Below are 22,101 nucleotides of genomic sequence, written 5' to 3'. Positions count from 1 at the left end.
CCCTCTCGATCTGATTCATTCCCTCTATTCACTTCTCTACCTTCCAGCAGCAGTCTCTCCAAGCGACTCACACCATAACCACTCAAATGCAGTCCATCGCTCCCATACAGCTCACTTCGTCCCTCAAACTCAATCCACACACATTAACAAACTGTATTCCCATCTCCTCACACATTTCAGCCAGAATATCATTCATAATCCTTGCTCTCCGCCTCATTTCACCACAATCATACCTAGGCAACACACTGACTACCCTTCCTGTCACACTATTCTCTTTTATCTTTCCAAGCAGCCTCCTGACATTCATTCTGACATGCTCTTTGTTCTCTCTCAAATCATTTGCACCAATTAATACAATTAACTCTTTTGCTCGCTCCCACATCATATCCAATGCCTCAATCACTCTACTCATTTTACCGTGTGGAAAACATACCTTGTGCATTTTATCCTCTAGCACACCTTTAATAATGGAGTCGCCATACAACGCCACTCGCTCATCTTTCGTTAATTCTTTCATGCCATCATGATTTATTTTAATAGTTTTGACCTGAATTCTCTTAATTTCATTCTGCATTCATTTCATTTCTTGCCACATCCAATGCAATTCACTTTCTGAATCTTGCAACACATTCCCTCTATCATTAAATCTTTCTAACTTTTTTAACTCTCGACTTCCTCTTCTCACTTTCCCTCTCATTCATCCTTCTTTGTTTCCGTACTTTCGGTCCAACATACGTCCAACTTTCACTATCATTCTTCTCCCTTTCACTCTCATTTATCTTTCTTTGTTTCTGTACTTTCAGTCCAACATGTGTCCAACTTTCGCCATCATCCATTCTTTTTTCACTATCATTTATTCTTTCGATATTTTTCACTTGCGATTTCTGCATCAGGCCATTTCTACTTTCATTCGTTCTATCAATTTTGTTTCTTTGTGCCACTACTCTCGCCTCACTTTCGTCCCTTTTAACATTCGTTACGGTTTTCAAATCGCTCTTTTTCTTTTATTCTGATTTTTTAACATTTTTTTGCCTTTCTTATCACCATCCTTCTCTTTCAAATGTGCACTCGCGACACAATTCACACTTATTAATACTTTCTGTCATCAATTTCATATTTGCATTCATCAGTTCCTCATTCAGGTCACACTTCGCACACACACCCTTCTTCCATCTGCGCTAAACATCCACAAATCATTTAGGTAATCGAAGGAATACATATAACAGACCTCACACTTAACGAAACGACTGAAATCCAAATTAAAATCATGGAATGACAATGCCGCTTTCATTTTTTTTTTTTTTCTCTGCAGGTTACTAGGTCTAATAATAACGATTTTGTAATTAAGTTTAGGCAAGAAAAATCCCCCACACTAATAATACCGGTAGCGCACATCGTTTACAGCCACTCTTACTCAAACAATTACGCATATATAATTAATTATTCCTAGAATAACTTATCTGAATCAGGAGCTCTTCTTAGGTAAGTCCACAGCACTTGGCTCACTCACTCAAAAAACTTACTGAAATCTAGTAAAAATAAATAAATAAGGAGCTTCATTGGTTTTATTACCTAGCCCTGTTGTGCTGGCAGCTATTATTTTTCTTTAAAGATATTTTTCCCATATCTCTTATTTGTATCCTTCACTAAATCCTATAATTTCTTTCCCTGTCACAAACACACAACCATTTTTTTTGCAACTGCCAATGGTTCAAGTGTGCATAAGCACCAATAGTTGTTGCAGTGGCAGTCACACTTCTGGTAGTTATATAAAAAACAACTGAAAATGTCACAGCACAGTCAGCAGCAATTATGCTTTTCATTTGGATTGGAAAAATAAAGATTCAAATCCTGTTGATGGAAGTTTTTTTCACATGGCTATGCTACCAATTCCATATTTGGTTTAATCCTTGATCCAAGTTTAAGCAAATGAAGTTTGCATCTGAAGTATTTTTAGGAAAGAGGCAACTAGTGCTAAAGGTAGTATAAGTTCCGATCACTTGCCTTCGTATTCCATAATGCAACACACACATATCCTTGCCTACATGTATAATGCTATGCATTAAAGGAAGGGTCACTACCCAGACTGGTTTTGACCTTTATTGAGGTCTTGTCAGTGGGAGCCAGACCCAGAGGTGGTGATACTAAGGTAGAAGTAATAATACAGAAGTCATATCACTATATACCAGTTACCAAAAGGTGTCAACACCTTATTATTAACCACTAAAAACCACATGTACTAACCACAGTAATGACTATTTAATTAGTAAATATTTCATCCCAAGTATCTTGGAACATCATTAGTACAGTAGTTCAAACAATACTAGGAATAACATACAGTTAAGGCGGCACATGATTACAATGGAATCTCAATATGCGTGCAGTGATGTGTTATAGAAGTAAATTAAATATAACTGAAAAAAAAAAAATAAAATAAAATAAAAATAAATTAATAAATAAATATATATATATATATATATATATATATATATATGTAGAAAGTATTTTACCTTGGGTATAATAAATGTTAAGAATACCAAGTAATTTTTAAACCTGGTTTTACTCCATTTCCCAAGTAAGCAAACAGACAAAAAGTCAATTGCAGGCGCAAACTTGACTTTTTGTCTGTTTGCTTACTTGGGAAATGGAGTAAAACCAGGTTTAAAAATTACTTGGTATTCTTAACATTTATTATACCCAAGGTAAAATACTTTCTACATTTATATCTCCTCCAGAGATTTTTATATTTAATAAGGTTAAAACACCTTATGGCAACTTGTTCTGGTAAAATACTTATGAGCTCTATATTACTAAATCTTGGTATTTTCTAGCCTAGCTCCCACTGATGAGGCCTCAATAAAGGTCGAAACCGGTCTGGGTAGTGGCCCCTTGCCTTTAATACAAAACATCATACATCCCCTTCTTGGAGATGTGTTTTGGCATTAAGGGTAAATATTAAGATTAGTGATCGGAGCTTGCCCCACCTTTACCACGAGTTGTCCTGGTCCTGCACTACCTGTAGGATCAGTTAGACTTGCATCAATTGCAGGCGCAAACTTGACTTTTTGTCTGTTTGCTTACTTGGGAAATGGAGTAAAACCAGGTTTAAAAATTACTTGGTATTCTTAACATATATATATATATATATATATATATATATATATATATATATATATATATATATATATATAAAGATTATATTACATATTACACAATTTTGTATGACAATTTCCCCTACTTTAGGAATAGCAAGAACATCATTGCGGTTTAAAGAACTTTCTTTATATAAACGTTCATATTTATATAAAGATCTGTGTAAAAGTTTCGACTTCTCCCAATGGATTCTATGGTTTGGATGATGATGATGATGTCCCAAGATATTTGGGATGAAATATTTACAAATTAAATAGTCATTATTGTGGTTAGTACGTGTGTTTTTTAGTGATGAATTCACCACAGGTTTCGTCATTTAAAAATACCTTATTATTAAAATTCTCTGGAATAGAGATAATTGATGGAAGCTTTTTTCACTTGGTTATGCTACCAATTATATATCCAGTTTATTCCTTTATTATTATTATTATTATTATTATTATCATTATTACGAGTATCTCCATGGAGTCAGTAGACTCATCACGGGAGACCCAAACTATCAAAACAATATCTATTATATCTCTTCTTGAATTCATTTACAGAAGAAGAACTCACAACTGAGTCAGGCAATGCATTCTACTCATTCGCCATCCTCCAGGCAAAAAAACTCGTTCTCACACCCTTGTAAACCACACTTTTCCTTAATTTCTAGGGATGACTTCTTGTTCTTCCATCACTATCACACAGCTCAAACATTTCCCCTGCATCAATCTTATAAAAATCTTTTAGTAATTTAAATGTTTCTATCATATCCCCCTCTTCTCTGCTTATCAACCAACCTCAGCAATCCACAAGTTCTCAGTCTATCATTTTTTACATCACTAACCAACTTAGTCACTCTCCTCTGAACCCTCTCCACAACCTCCTCATTTCCAAGGAATCCAGGTGACCAGACCTGAGCACAGTAATCCAAATGTGAAAGTGTCAAATGCTTTATAAAGAGGAATAATAACATCTTTATCTCTGGATGTTAGTGTGTTCCTCAATAACCTAGTAATTCTATGTGCAATCTTGGACACCTCAGCAATGTATCTCCTGAACTTCATCTCCCTATCCACAAACATCCCTAAGTCCCTAGCCTCATCAATCTCTTGGAGTACCATTCCATCAATGTAGTAGACAGCTGGTAATCTTTTAATCCCAAAATGCATAACTTGACACTTTTCCACATTGAATGATATCCATTACCTTCTGCCCATTTTGCCAGCTTATTTAAATCATCCTGCAAATTCTCAACATCAGCTTGATTTTTTATTGTGCTACCCAACTTTGCATAATTAGCAAACAACTGAATATCTCCCTTTCAGCCATTTCCTATATCATTTATGTACAAATTAAACACAATTAAGCACAGGGCCCTGAGGCACACCACTGGTCACCTGCCTCATCCTGGACTCTGATCCTCAACAGTATTTGCGCAACAGTATTCCATGGGGTACCCTGTCAAAAGCCTTAGCAAAATCCAGAAGTACCACTGTGCAGCCATTTCCTTTGTCCAACTCAGATGTCATTCTATTATAAAAAGTTAATAAATTGCTAAGGCAGGATCGACCTTTAACAAAACCATGTTGGCTCCCTATAGAATATCATATCCTGATCCACCCATTCTTGAATTTTGTCTTTAACCAACTTTTCGAATACTTTTACCATGACTCCAGAGATGGTCATTGGTCTGTAAATAACTAAGTTTTAGAGCAACCTTTATGCAAAGGAACTACTTTGTCTTCCTTCCACTCCCTAGGGACCATACCAGAGTTCAAACTTAAGTTAAATAACCAAGTAAGAGGCATTGACAATACCTTTGCACATTCAAGCAACACCCAAGCTGATATTCCATCTAAACCTACAGCAGTGTTTGCATTTAACTTTTGTAATATACTAAATACCTCTGATTTCTTAAATGCATTTCTCACATTAGTTATTGTTACAGGTACAGAGATATTCTCACTTGGGTGATAGACTTTTGAAAAGTGATCACTCAGTAACTCTACTATTAAATCTGAATTGGTCACCTTGATACCATCAGCACCCAATAAGGTTATTCTTCCGAAGTCACGCTTCCTTTTACTTGCCACATAGCGGAAGAACTCTTTGGGATTACCATTGATCGTCTTGGCTAATGTCTTCTCATAATCTGATTTAGCTTTTCTTACTATGCTGGTAACCTTCCTAGCTTGAGCCTTGTGCTGTCATGGGTGTATTGATTGCCTTTCTCCTTGTAAATTCTCCATAACATTTTTTTTTTTTTTTTTTTTTTTGCAGATCAAGTTTTATACTACTACTTATCCATCTAATGCCTACCTTGTTTGTCTTCCTACCATGGGGACACAATCTGATATTGCCTTTCTCAGATACCCGCTGATTTTATCCCATGCACAGCTAATATCTTTCCCCTGCAATATGTTCTGCCATGGGACGGCTGCAAGCTCACTCCAAAGCTTGTTATAATTGTCTAACCTGTAGTTCCGATGGCCTTCGCACCACTTTCAAACCTCTTGCCAAGCTGGCAACTTTGATCTGCTCGCCTAAGGATAAACTTCACCCTTTAGCACACCCAGGAGTGTATGGAGTGCCTTGTGACTGTGACTTGTCCTATTATGGGCAAACAGGAAGATCAGTGAACATCCGCCTGGAAGAACATGAAAGATACATTCGCTACTATTACTATGGCAAGTCGGGACCGGCAGACCACGCTTTGGACACTCCTTCACACAGGATTAGATGGAGGAAAATGAATGTGCTATTTAGGAGTCGTTATAGATCTGAAAGATTATTTTTTGAGTCAACAATGGCTTTGAAGAATTCTCCCAAATATGGCTGCATTAATTTGCCAAAAATTTGGGAGACAGTTATCCTAAGAAAAACTCCTGGATAGCTGCTGTTTTTTTTATTTATTTTTTTTTCCGTTCGAGGGCGCCAAAAAAATAGGACTTTAGATCTTTTGTCTTTTACAATTATATTGTTTCACTCACTCACTGTCGTGTTTACAAGTGTGTTGTGCTCTGATGATGTTGAGTTGAAAATCAGCGAAATATAAGCGTTAATAAAACATCTTTGTGATAAAAGTGTGTGTGGTGTTGTTAATACCGTGAAAAATAAGTCATGTACTGTAGTTCCATATATACTCCTTCTTAAGAGAGAAATCCACAAATTTTACAACCTCCCAAGTCAATACCACATGATCGCTCTCACCAATTGGAGATAACAAGGACACCTTACTTATGCATATATCCTCCGAACCAATGACCATGTCCAACACTCTCACACCACATGTACCTTCAGTTATGTGCTGTTTCAAGTAATTATCTCATAGAAGATGTATGAATTCCATTTCATTTTTGCCACATGATATTTCTTCCTTCCAATTGATATCACCATAATTAAATTCCATAATAATAATCACTAACCCTGCACTCATTGCACTAATTTGCTGATGCATAAATTCAATATCATCCCCTATATCCCCTGGCCTATAGCAGCAACCAACTGTATATTTGGTTGCATTGGTCACTATTTCACACCAGACCGCCTCAAATGTACTATCATTCACATGTCTATCATCTTGATATACTACTTTCTTTGGCTGCAACTCATCAGCTATCATCTTCTCTATCCTCCCTGAAAATACTGTATCCATCACATTCAATTCCAGTGACCACATCTTCTGCTGACAGTCAAGTTTCACTAATGCCTACAAATTTTGGTAAGATTGCACTGACTAATGCTAAAAATTCCTCCCTCTTATTTCGAATGCTTCTTGCATTAGTATACAAAAATTGCATATTCCCTTTAGTTCTTGTACTACCAGCTTTAGAATTGATATACATTCTACTAATTTCAGTAGTCCCATGTCAATTTTAATCCACTCTATTCTTCAAATTATTCCGTGAAAAAGGATCAACAAATATACATTCACTGCATAAGTTTCTCCCTCTTATTCTCATCTTTTTCAATTTTAGTTTCCCTGCCCAATTACTTCAACTTATTCAGAAAACAGTAACTTCTTCAAATGCTTATGACCTTCCATGTTCAGATGCAACCCACCACTTGCATACAGCTGTCTTTTGCCTTCAAACATACTCCAGACATCAACAAATTCCAGACCTCTTTTTTTTTGCAAATTCTTGCAATCATATCATTCATTATCATCGCTCGTCTACTTAATTCATAATTGTCAAAATGAGGCAACACACACACACTATCCTCCCATTGACACTTTTCTTCTTCACGAAGCAAATGAAGTTTGCACCTGAAGTGTTTTTAGGACTGGGGCAACTCATGGTAAAGGGGTACATGGGATACAAGGAGATGTGCTTTGCATTATGGGATACTAAGGCAAGTGATCGTAACTTATACCCCCTTTACCAAGAGTTGCCCCAGTACTGAAAATACTTCAGGTGCAAACTTTGTTTACTTACACTTGGATAAAGGATTAAACTAAATATATAATTCAAATTCTCTGATATTTAGAGGAGGCAAGAGTCCCTTTTCTACACAAAAATAAATAAAATAAAATAAAATAAAAATAAAAGTGCCATAAGAATGCATATAATGATAGACACAGTGGACTAGGAAGAGTGAGACAGGATTATCCACCCTGTCATTACCAAAATTAGGTTTATGAAATTAAAATTATTTAACTGTAACAGGCCTAATGCATAAAGGAAGATGAGATTGAAAGGGGGGGGGGATAGTGAAATAAAATAAATACTAGGACCTTTTCTCCTGTTCACTCTATCCACTATTCATCAATCCCATCCTCAGCAGATAGTTATCAAATCAACTGTAATCAGTTCACTTACACAAAAAATCAACTCCATAACAGCATCCATGAAGGGTCATCAGATGACTTATATTGATTAACTGTTGTTCGCAGTGTCATTAGCACTCACTCTTTCCGGAATCATATAATCAGAAGCTACATTGGTAAAGCAGATAAGTAATAACATCAAATAACTGCAATGTTGAAGAGAACATTAACTTTATAGGAATAAGGAAACTATTTCCCACTTTATAAGACTTTGATAACACCACACCTGAATAAATGTACTCACATACGGTCACCTAGTTCCATAGAGATCTGAAAGCAGTGAAAATGATTTAGCAGCAGGTAACCAAGATAATTGGGGTGTATGGAGTGTCAAGGAGAGATAATACCTCTCTACTTGGAGGGTTGCACATAATTGTGGTTCAGATAGATTGGTTCTCACTGGCACCCAACTCTCACTTATGGCTCCAAGAAGCTACTGAAAACTGGTAGCGGCCACACCTCAGTAAACGGCTGTGGTGACCCACAGGCTAAACTAAGTGAGGGTAACCAGATATGGTGATCTCAAGCAGTGACTGTATTCAGTGAATCAGCTGCAAATAGCATCTGTACTCCATGTTAGGAGTGGCTGAATTCAGGTCAAGGAGTGGTGGTTGACACTTTGAAACCGAATGAACTCTAACCAATCTAAAGATACATGCCAGTTCGACCATTGCATGGTCAAACAAGGGTCACGCCCACTATTAGGGAACCAAGATAGTGAAGGCAAAAAATATGCTATTGGAACAAAAAATCACCCAGTAGACAGGAAAAACATAACAAGCATAGAAACATAGAATATAAGAACTCTTCACCAAGAAGGAGCATTGGAGGTACTACTGCATGAATTGGACAGCTACCGATGGGAAGTAATTAGACTCTGTGAAACCAGATGGACGGAGAATTCCACCATGGACAGTACAAAATCTTAACTTCAGGTGGGGAGGACAACGAACACCAGGAAGGAGTAGCACTTATATTAAAACCAAAGGCTCAAAACTCTCTATTGTCTTGCAGTCCTATCTCACCTGGGATGATTAAAGCAAGATTTAAAACATCGATTGGATCAATGAATATTATTCAAGTATACTCACCAACTTCAACATCATCATCATCAGAAGACATTGGGGAGTTCTATATAGATTTGTAGGAAGCAGTGCAACAGACATCAGGTCAGGATCTCCTAATTGTGATGGAGGACTTAAATGCAGGGGTGGGCAAAGACTGGGATACCTGGCCAGGAGTGATCGGAAAGTTCGGGTATGGAGAAAGCAATGAATGTGGTGAAAGACTGCTGGCCTTCTGCTCAAGTGATGGTGACCAACACTCTCTTTGAACCCCAGGGAGGATGGACATGGATATCACCAGACGGACGGACAGACTGGGAGTGTGATAGATTGTATTATTGTGGGTCAGAGATGGAAATCAGGTATCCTAGGTTGCAGATCCGTTTCTGCAGAATGTGGATCAGACCATGGGCTAGTATTGGCAAAGCTAAGAATAGAGTTGAAATCTGAGGGCACTTTTGGAGTCAAGGGGAGACTGAGTGTAGGGAAACTACAGGAATGATATTCTGGGAGAATATCAACTAGAACTGTATAGAGGCTTGGAGGAACTGCCAAAGGGGAATGTGAACATCAAGGAGCATTGGTGCAAATTAAAGAAAATAATATTAAAATCGACGGAAAATATGATAGGTTACACAGGAGGAGAGGGTGAAAGGAAATGAACCTAGAATGAAGTGAAAAAGTTAAGTGATCAAATGAAAATCATGAAACTAAAACAGAACTATAGCAGAGGTCAGTGTAATGGATTGGCCAAAGAAATTGGGAAGCTGGTTAAAGGAGACAAGAATGGTTGGTTGGAGGAAGGTGCAAAATGGCAGAGAGGCTATCAAGGGAGGATAACCAATGGATTACATAGGCAGATAGACAGAATTGGTGGGACACGGACAGCAGGGATGATGATGATCAAAAATGGGGGGGGGGGAAAGACTGGTTGAAAGGGAATGGCCAGATGAGAGGAATACTTTGGAGACTTGGAGAATTGTATAATGGGAACAGCTTCCAGGATATTACTGTTCCAGCTGCAGTGGAGGAAGAGGAGATAGGTATTTTTGCCAGGAAGATAATGGCACACAGCATGGAGAAACTTAAAGCTAGGAAAGCGCTTGGTGTTGATCAAATACACGCAGAGTTCTTTAGGGCAGGAAGGGAACAACTTTTGGGGCCACTGGGGACATTATTTGATGGGATCTACGGGGTGAAGCAGTGCCTATTGATTGGACCGGGTCGGTTATGGCTCCTATATATGGGGAAGAAGATAGGGCAGAGTGCAATAATTGTAGGGGCATTGGCCTCCTCAGTATTCCAGGTGGCATTTTTACGAAAGTACTCCAAAAACAAATTAAGCCATATATGGAGCTAGCACTTGGAGAGGAACAGGCAGGACAGCTATGTGGATTTCATGGACTTTCATCAGGCATTTTATTCAATCCATGGGGGAAAACTGTGGAAAACTATGGAAGAGTTTGGAATTCCCAACATGGCTATGGGAATAATGGGGAATCTGTATGAGAAATCTGGGGGTGCAATGTGAATGGAGGATGCCTTGGTCAACTGGTTCCATGCAGAGAGTGGAGTGGGAAGGGGATGCAATCTGTCACTGGACCTGTTCAGTCTTGCACTGGGGGAGGCAACCAGTGGGGGACTTGAAAAATGGGGACTCTGGAATCAAAATATATGGGAAAAATGTGGTAAATTTAAAATTTGCAGACGACATTGCATTACTTGCAAGCACAGGGCAAGATCTACAGTGAATTTCTGGTAGAGTAGAGGAGGAATGAGTAAATTTGGATTAAATATAAATGTAGATGGGAGGATTATGCAAATGAAAAAAAGAGGCACCAATCAGAAAGTTGAAATTGATGGTAAGAATCTGGAGTGGGTAGAGAACCTCACCTGCCTTGGAGGAATTGTTGAGTACAATGGTGAAGTTACTGGTGATGTAGTCAGATGGATCAGGCAGGCATCACAGGCTTTTGGATGACTTAATGAAATATGGAGGTCAAGAGACATCGAACAAGTGACAAAAGTGGGAATCTATGAGACAATGGTCCTCCCAGTGCTCCTCTATGGAGGTGAATGCTGGAGTCTCAAAGGGGCTGGGGAGAAAACAATTGTTGACTGCTGAAATGGGCTGGCTGGAAGGATTGCTTGAAGTATCTCTGCTGGATAGACTGGGAAATGGAGACATGGGGAAACGACTGAAACAGGAGATAACAATGGTAGACAAAATCCAGGAAAGAAGACTGCGATGGTTTGGCCATGTGGCCAGGGTGGGAATGGAGAGACTGCCGGATAGGGCACTGAATACAACGATGGAAGATAAAAGATCCAAAGGGTGGCTTAGAATTAGATGGATGGACAAAATGGAAGAGGAGCTGAGGGCCAGGACACAACAAGCGACACCAAACTGGACAGAATTGTTCGGACTCTTTGGGGACAGACAGAGGTGGATAGAGTTCATTCGGCTTCATCATCATCCACATAGATGATGGAAGAGAGAAGAAGAAGAAGAAGAAGAACCAAGATAATATCTGGTCTATGGAATTTTGCATATGAAGAAAGACTATGGTCTTCAGAATTTAAGAAACAGGAGAGAAGATATGACAAAAGAATGCAAGTTGATATAGGAGATCTTATAGTACAGTACAGTACAGATGCATTGGAAATTTTGCATCTCAGAGCAGTTGGGGAGGAAGGGGAAGAATTTATGGTGTGGTGAAGTGAGTGGAATAAGGTGCCATTGGACACTGGCAAGGAGAAATATGGTAAGTATTTGGCCATCCCTCAATGTCTTTTGCTTCTTTCAGGTGCCCATATAATAATAATAATAATAATAATAATAATAATAATAAGTTCAGGCTCAAATTGACTGAAATTCTCAGATGGGGCTCTTGATCTTTTTCCTCCTCCCAAATCAAACCTGCTGCTTTTAGCAAACCTGAATGATCTGCATATGATCTACATGCAATCCAAGTTATCCTGTCTTTTACAAATAATCTCTCATACACAAATATTCTGAATAGCATTTGCTAATTTATGACAAGTTTCCATCCACTGCTGGATATAGGTAGTGAATGGAAACTTAACCTTCCCCTTAAAATTCCAGTTCTGTCTGTTGAAAGTTTATTTTTCACTTGGTTAGAGTATAATAAATTTAGTTTAATCCTTTATCCAAGTGTGAGCAAACAAAGTTTGCACCTGAAAGTATCTTCAGGACTGGGGTAAGGTGTTACAACACCAGGGCAACTCGTTGCAAAGGTGGAGCAAGTTACCAACACTCCTGTCTCAGCATCTCCTATAATGCTAAACACATCTCCCTTACCCCAGTCCTGAAGATACTTTCAGGTGCAAACTTTGTTTGCTCACACTTGGATAAAGGATTAAACTAAATTTATTATACTCTAACCAAGTGAAAAATAAACTTTCAACATCTTTCTCTAAATCCAGAGTAATTTATTAAAAAAGGGTGGTACACCATTTGGCAACTCCTATAGGTAGAGATGACCTGCTAATGCTTCTGCCTGGTATCTCAACTTGGGCCTGGCTCCCACTGAAGAGACCTCAATAAAGGTCGAAACTTAGTCTGGGTAGTGGCCCTTCCCTTAATGCATAACATTAGACATATCCGCAAGGAGATGTGTTATGCATTATAGGAGATGCTGAGACAGGAGTGTTGGTATCTTGCTCCACCTTTGCAATGAGTTGCCCTGGTGTTGTACCACCTTACCCCAGTCCTGAAGATACTTTCAGGTGCAAACTTTGTTTGCTCACACTTGGATAAAGGATTAAACTAAATTTATTAGTTTAATCCTTTAAACTAATAAATTTAGTTTAAAGTATTGACATGAGAAGATAGGCCAATGCCTATCTTCTCATGTCAATACTTATAGACATCCCTCCATTTGTTCCTTGGCAACTTCTCTTGGTATCTGCATGCTATCCTTTTTGCTATGTTATTCCAAATTTAAGTTTTATATTTTTTCCCTCTTGAGATCCTGTTATTATTATTATTATGTGACATCTCCAAGGAGTCGAAAGCCTCATAAAGGGAGGGCACCCACTCTACAGCTCTCCATCTCCACCACTCAAATCCACCAACATGCAAATCACATCATCTACACCAACACCATCTAATGCCCACCACCACCACCACTACTAGTATTTTCACAGGCAATCACAAACATCCATACCCATGGCAGGATTTGAACCTACAGCCTTTTGGCTGGAGAGTGGATACACTAACCACTTGCCCAAATTGTACTTCCTGATATATTTCTGGCTCTTACACACTGTGATTTACCATGCCAATTTGCTTGTTGAATAAATAAACTAAAAACAATGAGTTTTTTTAATTCTGTATATTAGGCTAAGGGTTTCATGTTTTCCTAAAGTAGTCCTTTTTTATTTCACATAACTGTTCATAAAATAACTGACAACAACTAAACCAAGGCCTTTTCCAAACAGAAAGGTGCATATTGCATTATATTGTATAATTTATTGATTGCACTATGAAAGCATCAAAATTCAAATAGAATAAACTACTGCTAATTATGATAATACAAATACTACTGCTAATTATGATTATTTCTGTAAACAATAAGATTGTTTACAGAAATAAAAGCATTTATAGATAAAAAATGTATTAAATAGGTGTAATCGAACATGGCCTACCTTTGCTTCTTGGGCCAGTTTCTGATATTTATCTAAGAGTTTGTTAGCAGTACTTTGAACTTGAAGTTGTTCTGCTTTAGTGTTAATGGAATCAATCATTGGCTCAAAGGATTCAATGTCTTGTACTAAACTCTGTAATGAAGTATATAAAAATAATAGTTAGCATCAAATTTAGATAAGTATTATGATGTGAAAGAAAACATTGCTTTATTATTATTATTATTATTATTATTACGGGTATCTCCATGGAGTCAGTAGACTCATCGCGGGAGATCCAAACTAGCAAAACAATATCTGTCATATCTCTTCTTGAATTCATTTACAGACGAAGAGCTCACAACTAAGTTTTTGAGAAGAGGTCCTCTTGTAGGATGAAGGAGATTAAGACTTTTGTCTCGTTGATGGAGCGACCAATGACAGGAGCACGTACACGGCAAAGGTGGGGATGAGCCATAAGGTGAGCCGCCAAAGAGTAGTAGAAAACCGCCCAATAGTGAAAGAGAAAAGCGAAGGAATAATGAAAAAATAATATGAATTACAATGAATATAATAATAGTAAGAGAATGTCTAACTGGTAATTACTTTACGGAATTACCAGTTAGACATTGGTAATTGCTGTGCCCTCTGGCAGGCTAATTTGGTTGTCTTGGCAACTGGGCTGAAGATCTCAAAATGTAAGTCTCCCAAATTTGGGGTAGTTTCATGCACCCAAATTTGTTGAGGTTAGGAACGTTTTCTAGGCCTGATGATGATTCCTTGAATAATCTTTCATATTTAAACTTGCTGTGGTGTATTATTTTTTTTTCTTCCAACGAATTCTATGGTGGGTATCTAAGGCATGATCTGCCAGCCCAGAGCAGCTGTACTGGTGAAACCGGATGTAGTCTTTGTGTTCTGAAATCCTGATATTTGTTGTTCTGCCTGTTTGACCAAAGTAGGACAATTTGCAGCTGCAAGGGACCTGGTATACACCAGGTAGGTCTAGAGGAAGTGGTTGGTCTCTGATAGAGAGGATAAGGGATGCCAACTTTTTATATGGTCTGTAACAAGAAGTAAGGTCATATTTTCTGAGGATATTGGTTATTTTCTCAGAGATGCCCTGGATGTAGGGGATGGTGATAGATTTGGTTCTTTATTGTGTGTGTGTGTGTGTGGGGGGGGTGGGACTAATGTCCCACTCAAAGAAACCTTAGAGCTCATCCAAGCCAAGTTTCCTCCCGATATCTCAGCCCTATTTCAGTGAAAGAGAAACTTTTCTCTTTCACTGAAATAGTTTCTTTTCAGTGAAAGAAATTATTGTCTCTTTCACTGAAAAGAGAAACTTTTCTCACTTTTCTCTTTCACTAATGTCCCATTCAAAGAAACCTTAGAGCTCATCCAAGCCAAGTTTCCTCCCGATATCTCAGCCCTATTTCAGTTCACAATGAACTCAGGCTTTTTTTAGTTTGGCAAGGAAAGTTCTACAAACAGATAGAGGGGACAGCCATGGGTTCACCACTTTCCCCACTCTTGGCCAATTTCTTTATGGAGACCTTCGAAGAGAAAGCCTTAAACTCCGCCCCACAAAAACCTACTATTTGGCTTCGTTACGTGGATGATGTGTTCACTATTTGGCGCCACATGGCTCAGACTCACTCCACTCCTTCCTAACACACTTAAACAACCAACACCCCAGAGTCCAATTTACCTTAGAAAAAGAGGAAAACAACACCTTTCCCTTCCTAGACACTTTAATCACTCGCCAGCTTGATGGATCTTTGGTTTTCTCTGTTTACAGAAAACCCACCCATACTGGCAGATACATTCACCAGCAATCCCCCCCTTCCCCACAACAATATGGGGTTATAAAAACACTATATAACAGGGCAAAATTAATCTGCTCAGATGACAAGGCCCTAACTACTAAACTAAACCACATCCACAACACTTTCTTTGCCAATGGCTATAACCCCCAAAAAAATCCAAAAAATACTAAAACCAATAAACCATAACCCCCCTCCCCCATCCACAATAAAGATTACACCAAATCTATCACCATCCCCTACATCCAGGGTGCCTCTGAGAAAATAACCAATACCCTCAGAAAATATGACCTTACTTCTTGCTACAGACCATATAAAAAGTTGACATCCCTTATCCGCTCTACCAAAGACCAACCACTTCCCCTAGACCTACCTGGTGTATACCAGGTCCCTTGCAGCTGCAAATTGTCCTACTTTGGCCAAACAGGCAGAACAACAAATATCAGGATTTCAGAACACAAAGACTACATCTGGTTTCACTGGTGCCGCTCTGGGCTGGCAGACCATGCCTTAGATACCCACCATAGAATTCGTTGGAAGAAAAAAAAATAATACACCACAGCAAGTTTAAATATGAAAGATTATTCAAGGAATCATCATCAGGCCTAGAAAACGTTCCTAACCTCAACAAATTTGGGTGCATGAAACTACCCCAAATTTGGGAGACTTACATTTTGAGATCTTCAGCCCAATTGCCAAGACAACCAAATTAGCCCACAAGAGGCCACCATTAGGACTTTAGGAACAATATTAGTTTCTTGCTTTCTTCCTTATTTGCTTTTGTTAGTGCCTGCGTGCACATACCATATCTTTATGTTCCTGAAGATGGCAACGTATGACCAACGTATAAGCCTTGCTACTAGAAAGAGAATGACTAGAGTGCGTTGCGGTGTCATCACAGTCACGTGGTTTCCTCCAGCCTCTCTGTAATGTTTCCCAGGTATGGTCCGTTGATCTACAACACTCAAATCCCGTCGCAGCACTCAGTGCGAGAATTTGTCCGAGCAAACGGCTTCTGGAGATGCATTTCTAATCAATGAGTTTGCTGCTTCTGCAACCGAGTGCCAAGATTCCTAACGAAGTCAAAGCCAATTCTCATGCAGATGCACAGGATGGGGTCGAGGCGAACTGCTCCTCAGAACTAGGTAGTTGAATCGGTACATGACGCGTACCATGGTGCTCTGTGAGATGGAGCACCCAGACTGCGATGCAGTCGAAACGTGCTTATATATCAGAATTTCTCAGTTAACAAATCCTATGGAAATGAAGTTCATGTATACAAAAATCAGTGCTTATTTAATTTATTTATTCCTTTTTTTTAATTTTACATTTAATCATTTGTTTTTAGCTCTAATTTCATTTTTCAATAGTCCTAAAATCTGATCACATATCAATATGTCTTAATCAATTTGAGTTCCTTTCTATTTTAATCCTAGAGGGAGGGGAGGAGTGTGTGAGTGACTGTACCTATTGTAGGAAGAAAAGGTAAATATCACATTTATTTCCTAGACTTCTTGATTGGGAAAGCTGCTAATTATTGAAAATATTAGTTTACTCTATTTCTGGCTATAAAAATTAATTTTTTTCCTTCTCATTATTATTTTATGTGAAACCCACTCAGTCAACTGAGCAGACAAAGTGAGTTTTGGAAGTTGTAGAAACTGCATGACTTAACTGTTACCATATTAACATACACATCAAACTGTGCCATGGAAAAAAAATTAGTGTTTGGTTTTCTTTCCTTTTTTTTATACTGTATGATAGTCACTGTGGAAATAATGATAAGTGTAATCTTCACATGATGAATCTTCGAATGTATGGTGATGCTCAAGAAAATAATAATAACAATAACAAATAATGCATAATTTAAACATAAAATAATACATCCAATTAATCAATGTTTCAATCTTCATAACAAATAATGCTATATCTCAATATGGAAAACTACAGAATTACTGGTTTTAACAACTGTTAACTCTAACATGACCTCTGTTAAAAACCAATAAAATAATAATCATAACAATAACTAACTGGTTGCGATTCACTAGAATTAATGACTAGAATCCTATTACTTTAACAGAAGAACAATCTGACTTATGAATAAATAGACTTTCATAATATATTTGTCAACTAGTTCTGGTTTTGGAAGACATCAGAGCATGAGATCTGTACCTGGATATTAATAATAGCTGTTCCTTTGATTGCAATGGCCTAGAGCCCTATTCATACTGTGGCATGTGCATCCATCACATGAGAAAGAGAGAGAGAGAGAGAGAGAGAGAGAGAGAGAGAGAGATATTTAATTCTCCAAAGTCCTGAAGTTGAAATTATTTATTTATTTATATGAATCCTCATGAAACACTGCAAACCTAGTACAGCAGTATTGTGTGTATGTGGGAGGGGTTAAAGGTTATAATCCAGAAATATTGCTAAAGACTGAACACCTTTTCAAGTAATTTTCAGACCTTTCATTGCCTGATAGTCTCACAGTGAGTGAAATTTCATTCACTACTCAAAGACATTTGCAAACATGCATTCCAATAGTAAGATATGAACCCATTGCTTACTGCCTGAATAGGCTATTCCCTTGACCAATCAAATAAGTATATATTTCTTATTCTTATTTTTTTATATTATTATTAAATAATACAATATTACAATAATACAATATTAAAATTCTTTTAATATTGTCAGCAGAGTGGGGTTTCCTGTGCAATTTCTTGATCTTTCTAAGTTGCCTTTTTGTTGAAATACATTGCAGTACTGAGATTTTGGGATCAAAGTTAGATGTTTGATTTAGGATTGCAACAATCAAACATAAGTGGTTCATATTTGGTCACCTGGTTTTCAGAAGGACGAAGAGATGTTGGAAAGGGTCCAAAGGCGACTGACTAAGGTAGTTTCTAACCTCTGGAATGTCGATAATAAGGAAAGATTGAGAAGATGTAATTTGCAGAGTCTGGTGGACAGGAGGAACAGGGGAGATATAATAGAGACCTACAAGTTAGTAAGGGTTGTTATAGGATCAATGCTAAAGAAGTTCTACAGAAAATAGTGGGAGATCGGGGGAGAACCAGAGGTCATTGCTGAAAACTGTATAAAGAGGGTGTGAATAGGGGAGCAGGTTATTTTTGTGCAGAGTTGTAAATGATATTTTACAACTCTACTATACCAACCACACTCTCAGGAATGCCTTGCTTGAGAGTGTGGTGTCTGCAAGGAGTTTGAGTGTGTTTAAGACACAGTATGATGAGATGAGCTGTGTGTGTGTGATAAAAGGACCTCCCAGATGAGTCTTTGACTCCATGAGATCTTGGGGTAATAATAATAATAATAATAATAATAATAATAATAATAATAATAATAATGTTTAAACCATAATTTTTGTTGAAGTGGTCACTTAGCTTGTCTCGAAGACTTCTTTAAGCTTTCATTCATACATGCAATGGTAATCATAAAGGTTGGAAGCCTTTTGACTCCGTTTCATGAAGATGAAATTGCTCTTTCTAGTGCATGATTTGGAAGGCTAGATTAACCAACTTATTAAATCTGATGAATCACTCAAAAAAAATATAAAACTTTTTTAATGGTATTTTACATCCTGTTTCAACTATGTAAGTATATGACTTACATGGTATTTAAATGTAATAGTAGTAGTAGTAGTAGTAAGATTATAATTTTGAAGTATCATCCATATTATTATTATTATTTATATGGGCACTCCATGGAGTCAAAAGATTCATCGCAGGAGACCTACTCTTAACACAATACCTATCATACATCTTAAACCTATTCACTATTGGGGTGCTCACAATCACCTCTGACAATTCATTCCACTCATTCACCACTCTCCAAGTAAAGAACCTAGTCCGCACACCCTTACTAACCACACTCCAAGACAACTTCCAAGTGTGACAACTTGTTTCTCTCTCCACCTACTCCCCATGTATTGAAAAATTTCTTCTGTGTCAATCCAATAGAATCCCTTTAGTAACTTATAAGTTTCTATCACATCCCCTCTCCTCTGCCTGTAAGCTATTGATACTTTCATTACAGTTTCCTTCTCATTGTAAGAGAGTTTATGATAGTAGTTGATGTCATTTTTTTTTTTTTTTGATATATAGGCTCTTTATCTCTTAATATGGGGCTACTGTGCTCAATATTAGAGTTTTATATCTTCTTTTCATCCTTCCACTTTTGGCATGCTCAGGAGTATTATCTGGTTGTCCCTCACAATTGGGGAATTTCAATGTTTTGCACTTACAATCTTTGCTCTCATATACTTTATTACCACATCAGGTACAGATAGAAGAACCTTGACATGTAGTCAGAGAATAACCCTAGTTTGACATTTAGAGTAGTGCAAAAAGGTTTGTAATGTAGAGCCTAACTAGATAGTTGATATAATCTGGTTTCATAGAGGTTGGTAGTTTTGGCATACTGAATGTGAGGATGATGTACCTGATGGGAACCAGGTGCCCATCCTTATTTATGAGGATTCTCCTTATCATTAGCATTAGTCTTTCATCATTTTAGAACAAATCTTCTCATTGGGAACCAGCGGTGGCCGGTGAAATTTTAAGTGGGGGGTGCTGCCTATGCACTGTTGGGAACATCCAGGAGGTCCCACTTCAATATTAAGTCTTTAGAAAAGTTTAGTCTTCTGGGAAGTGATTGTAATCGTTATTCCTCAAATAGTTGAATGATATAATTTTTCATATTATGTCACAGTTGCTGCTTCAATAAGAATGGCTCCTGAATGAATTTCTTAAATGATTTTGGAGATCTACCATCCCTTCTTATGCTTGAGACATATAAGATATAGGAGGATTATGCTTCAGACATATAAGTTGGTAATGGGGATCTTACTATGTTAATGTGGAAGAAATTTTTTATATATTGGAGGGAGAAAGGGATAGAACAAGAGACCATCCCTAGAAATTGTATAAGAAGGCGTCAATAGAGTAAAGAGTGGGTTATTTATGGTTGTTAAGTGAAATGCATTGTGGTAAATGTGGACACATTAATAAGTTTAAAGTGCAGTTTGATGAGCTTTATGTAATAGTATGCACTTCCTGCAATGAATCATTTGACTTCATAATAATAAAAACAATAATAATAATAACAAATTTCAGATCCACCCAGATATGAAATTGTAAACTGTAAATTTGGAGAGGTGCTCTCCAATTCCCACTTAAAAATTCATACACTCTCATAAACAGATAACTATTACAATGTTTAATGATCCTTCCCTTATTCACTCCTTAAAGCATTACCAAAACTCATTAAAATATCAAATGTTATATTCTAACATGTTATTTAATGTGACATGTTAAAATATTACATTAATACATATTTTTGATATGCTTTTAAGGTACTATTCTGTGAATGTTTACAGAGATAATCTATTCCATATAGAGTAACTGATGTCAATTATTAGCTAAATTCATCATAAAAACATTCTACTCACATTGGCCTTGCGCAACCTAGCTCTTCTCTGTGTAACATTTTCTTTAGAAGATGGTGATATTTTCATCTTTCTAACTTGCTGTAATTTTTTATCATAATCTTCCAACCACTGAGATAACCTTTCTTCAGATGATCTATAATCTGCCCATTGTAGCAAAGCCGTTTCTAAGTTTACCTGAAAGTAAACAAATTTAATTTTTGCTATATTTAAATTCCAAATATTTAAAGAATATAGAAAACCATATCAAATCTTCTCATCTCATTTCCAGTGAGGAGGTTAATTATTTGAGTATGTTGATTTTTTTTTTTTACCAAAAAACGAATGTAATAAAAAATAACTAACACTCTTTAATAAAACCTACTAGTTTTGCCACTTGAGCTAGTGGCTTCATCTTAGAATGAAAACACAAATATGCAACAAGTGTTAAATATGAATCAGTACATAACTAAAAACACCGAATGTGTAGGAACCGTTACTCACAAATACAAGTAAAACAGAAACCCATGGAGTGCAAAAGCTGGCACATGGTGAGTCATTGTTCAGCAGGTGTAATTCTTGTAGATAAACTTATACGTTAGTGATGCATCAATTTTTAGGGAAAGACAATGTATATTATTATATTAATTAAAAAACTTTAATTAATACTTCCTATATTTCGAAAATGTTACATTACCATCTTCAGGGAACATAAAATTAATGATATGTGCATACAGACACTAACATTGAACAAATGTGGCTAAAGACAACAAATGAAGTTGGTCTTAGAGTCCGAAAAGCTGCCACCCAGTGGGCTAAATTGGGTAGTAGTCTTGGCTGTCAGGCTGACTGATGTTCTAAGAATGCAAGCTTCCCATATTTGGGGCAGTCTTTGCATCCAAAGTTGTTGAGGTTTGGGGAGATTTTTAGAGCTGTTGCTGATTCCAGGAATAATCTCTCATATTTATACTTGCTGCAGTGTAGTGAGGTAGCTTTCTTAAAGCTAATTTTGTGGCTGGTGTCCAAAGAATGGTCAGCAAGTCCTGAGTGGCTGTACTGGTGGAAATGGATATAATCCCTATTTGGCTGTAGTAAGACAGTTTGCAACTACAAGGGACCTGGTATACTCCAGGTCGGTCTAGGGAAAGTGGCTGG

At 37.4% G+C, this 22,101-nt stretch overlaps 1 protein-coding gene across 1 annotated transcript in view; it reads right to left on the bottom strand.

Moving 5' to 3' along the window:
- The window catches only part of LOC150102416 (muscle-specific protein 300 kDa-like), a 1,203,500-nt gene that overhangs the window by 471,468 nt on the left and 709,931 nt on the right, over window positions 1-22,101 (bottom strand). The window contains exons 46-47 of the mRNA XM_090399574.1: window positions 20,971-21,144; window positions 13,699-13,830 (exon numbers count right to left, since the gene is read on the bottom strand). Of these exons, the coding sequence (XP_090255700.1) occupies window positions 13,699-13,830; window positions 20,971-21,144 (306 nt within the window). The remainder of the gene's footprint in view (window positions 1-13,698; window positions 13,831-20,970; window positions 21,145-22,101) is intronic.

The sequence above is a fragment of the Typopeltis vanoorti genome, chromosome 10 (assembly GCF_054136105.1).
Source record: "Typopeltis vanoorti isolate ZY-2024b chromosome 10, IOZ_Tvanoo_1.0, whole genome shotgun sequence".
Classification (NCBI taxonomy): domain Eukaryota; kingdom Metazoa; phylum Arthropoda; class Arachnida; order Uropygi; family Thelyphonidae; genus Typopeltis; species Typopeltis vanoorti.
Note: the sequence above shows the minus strand (reverse complement) of the source record. Positions and strands in the feature narration are given on the sequence as shown.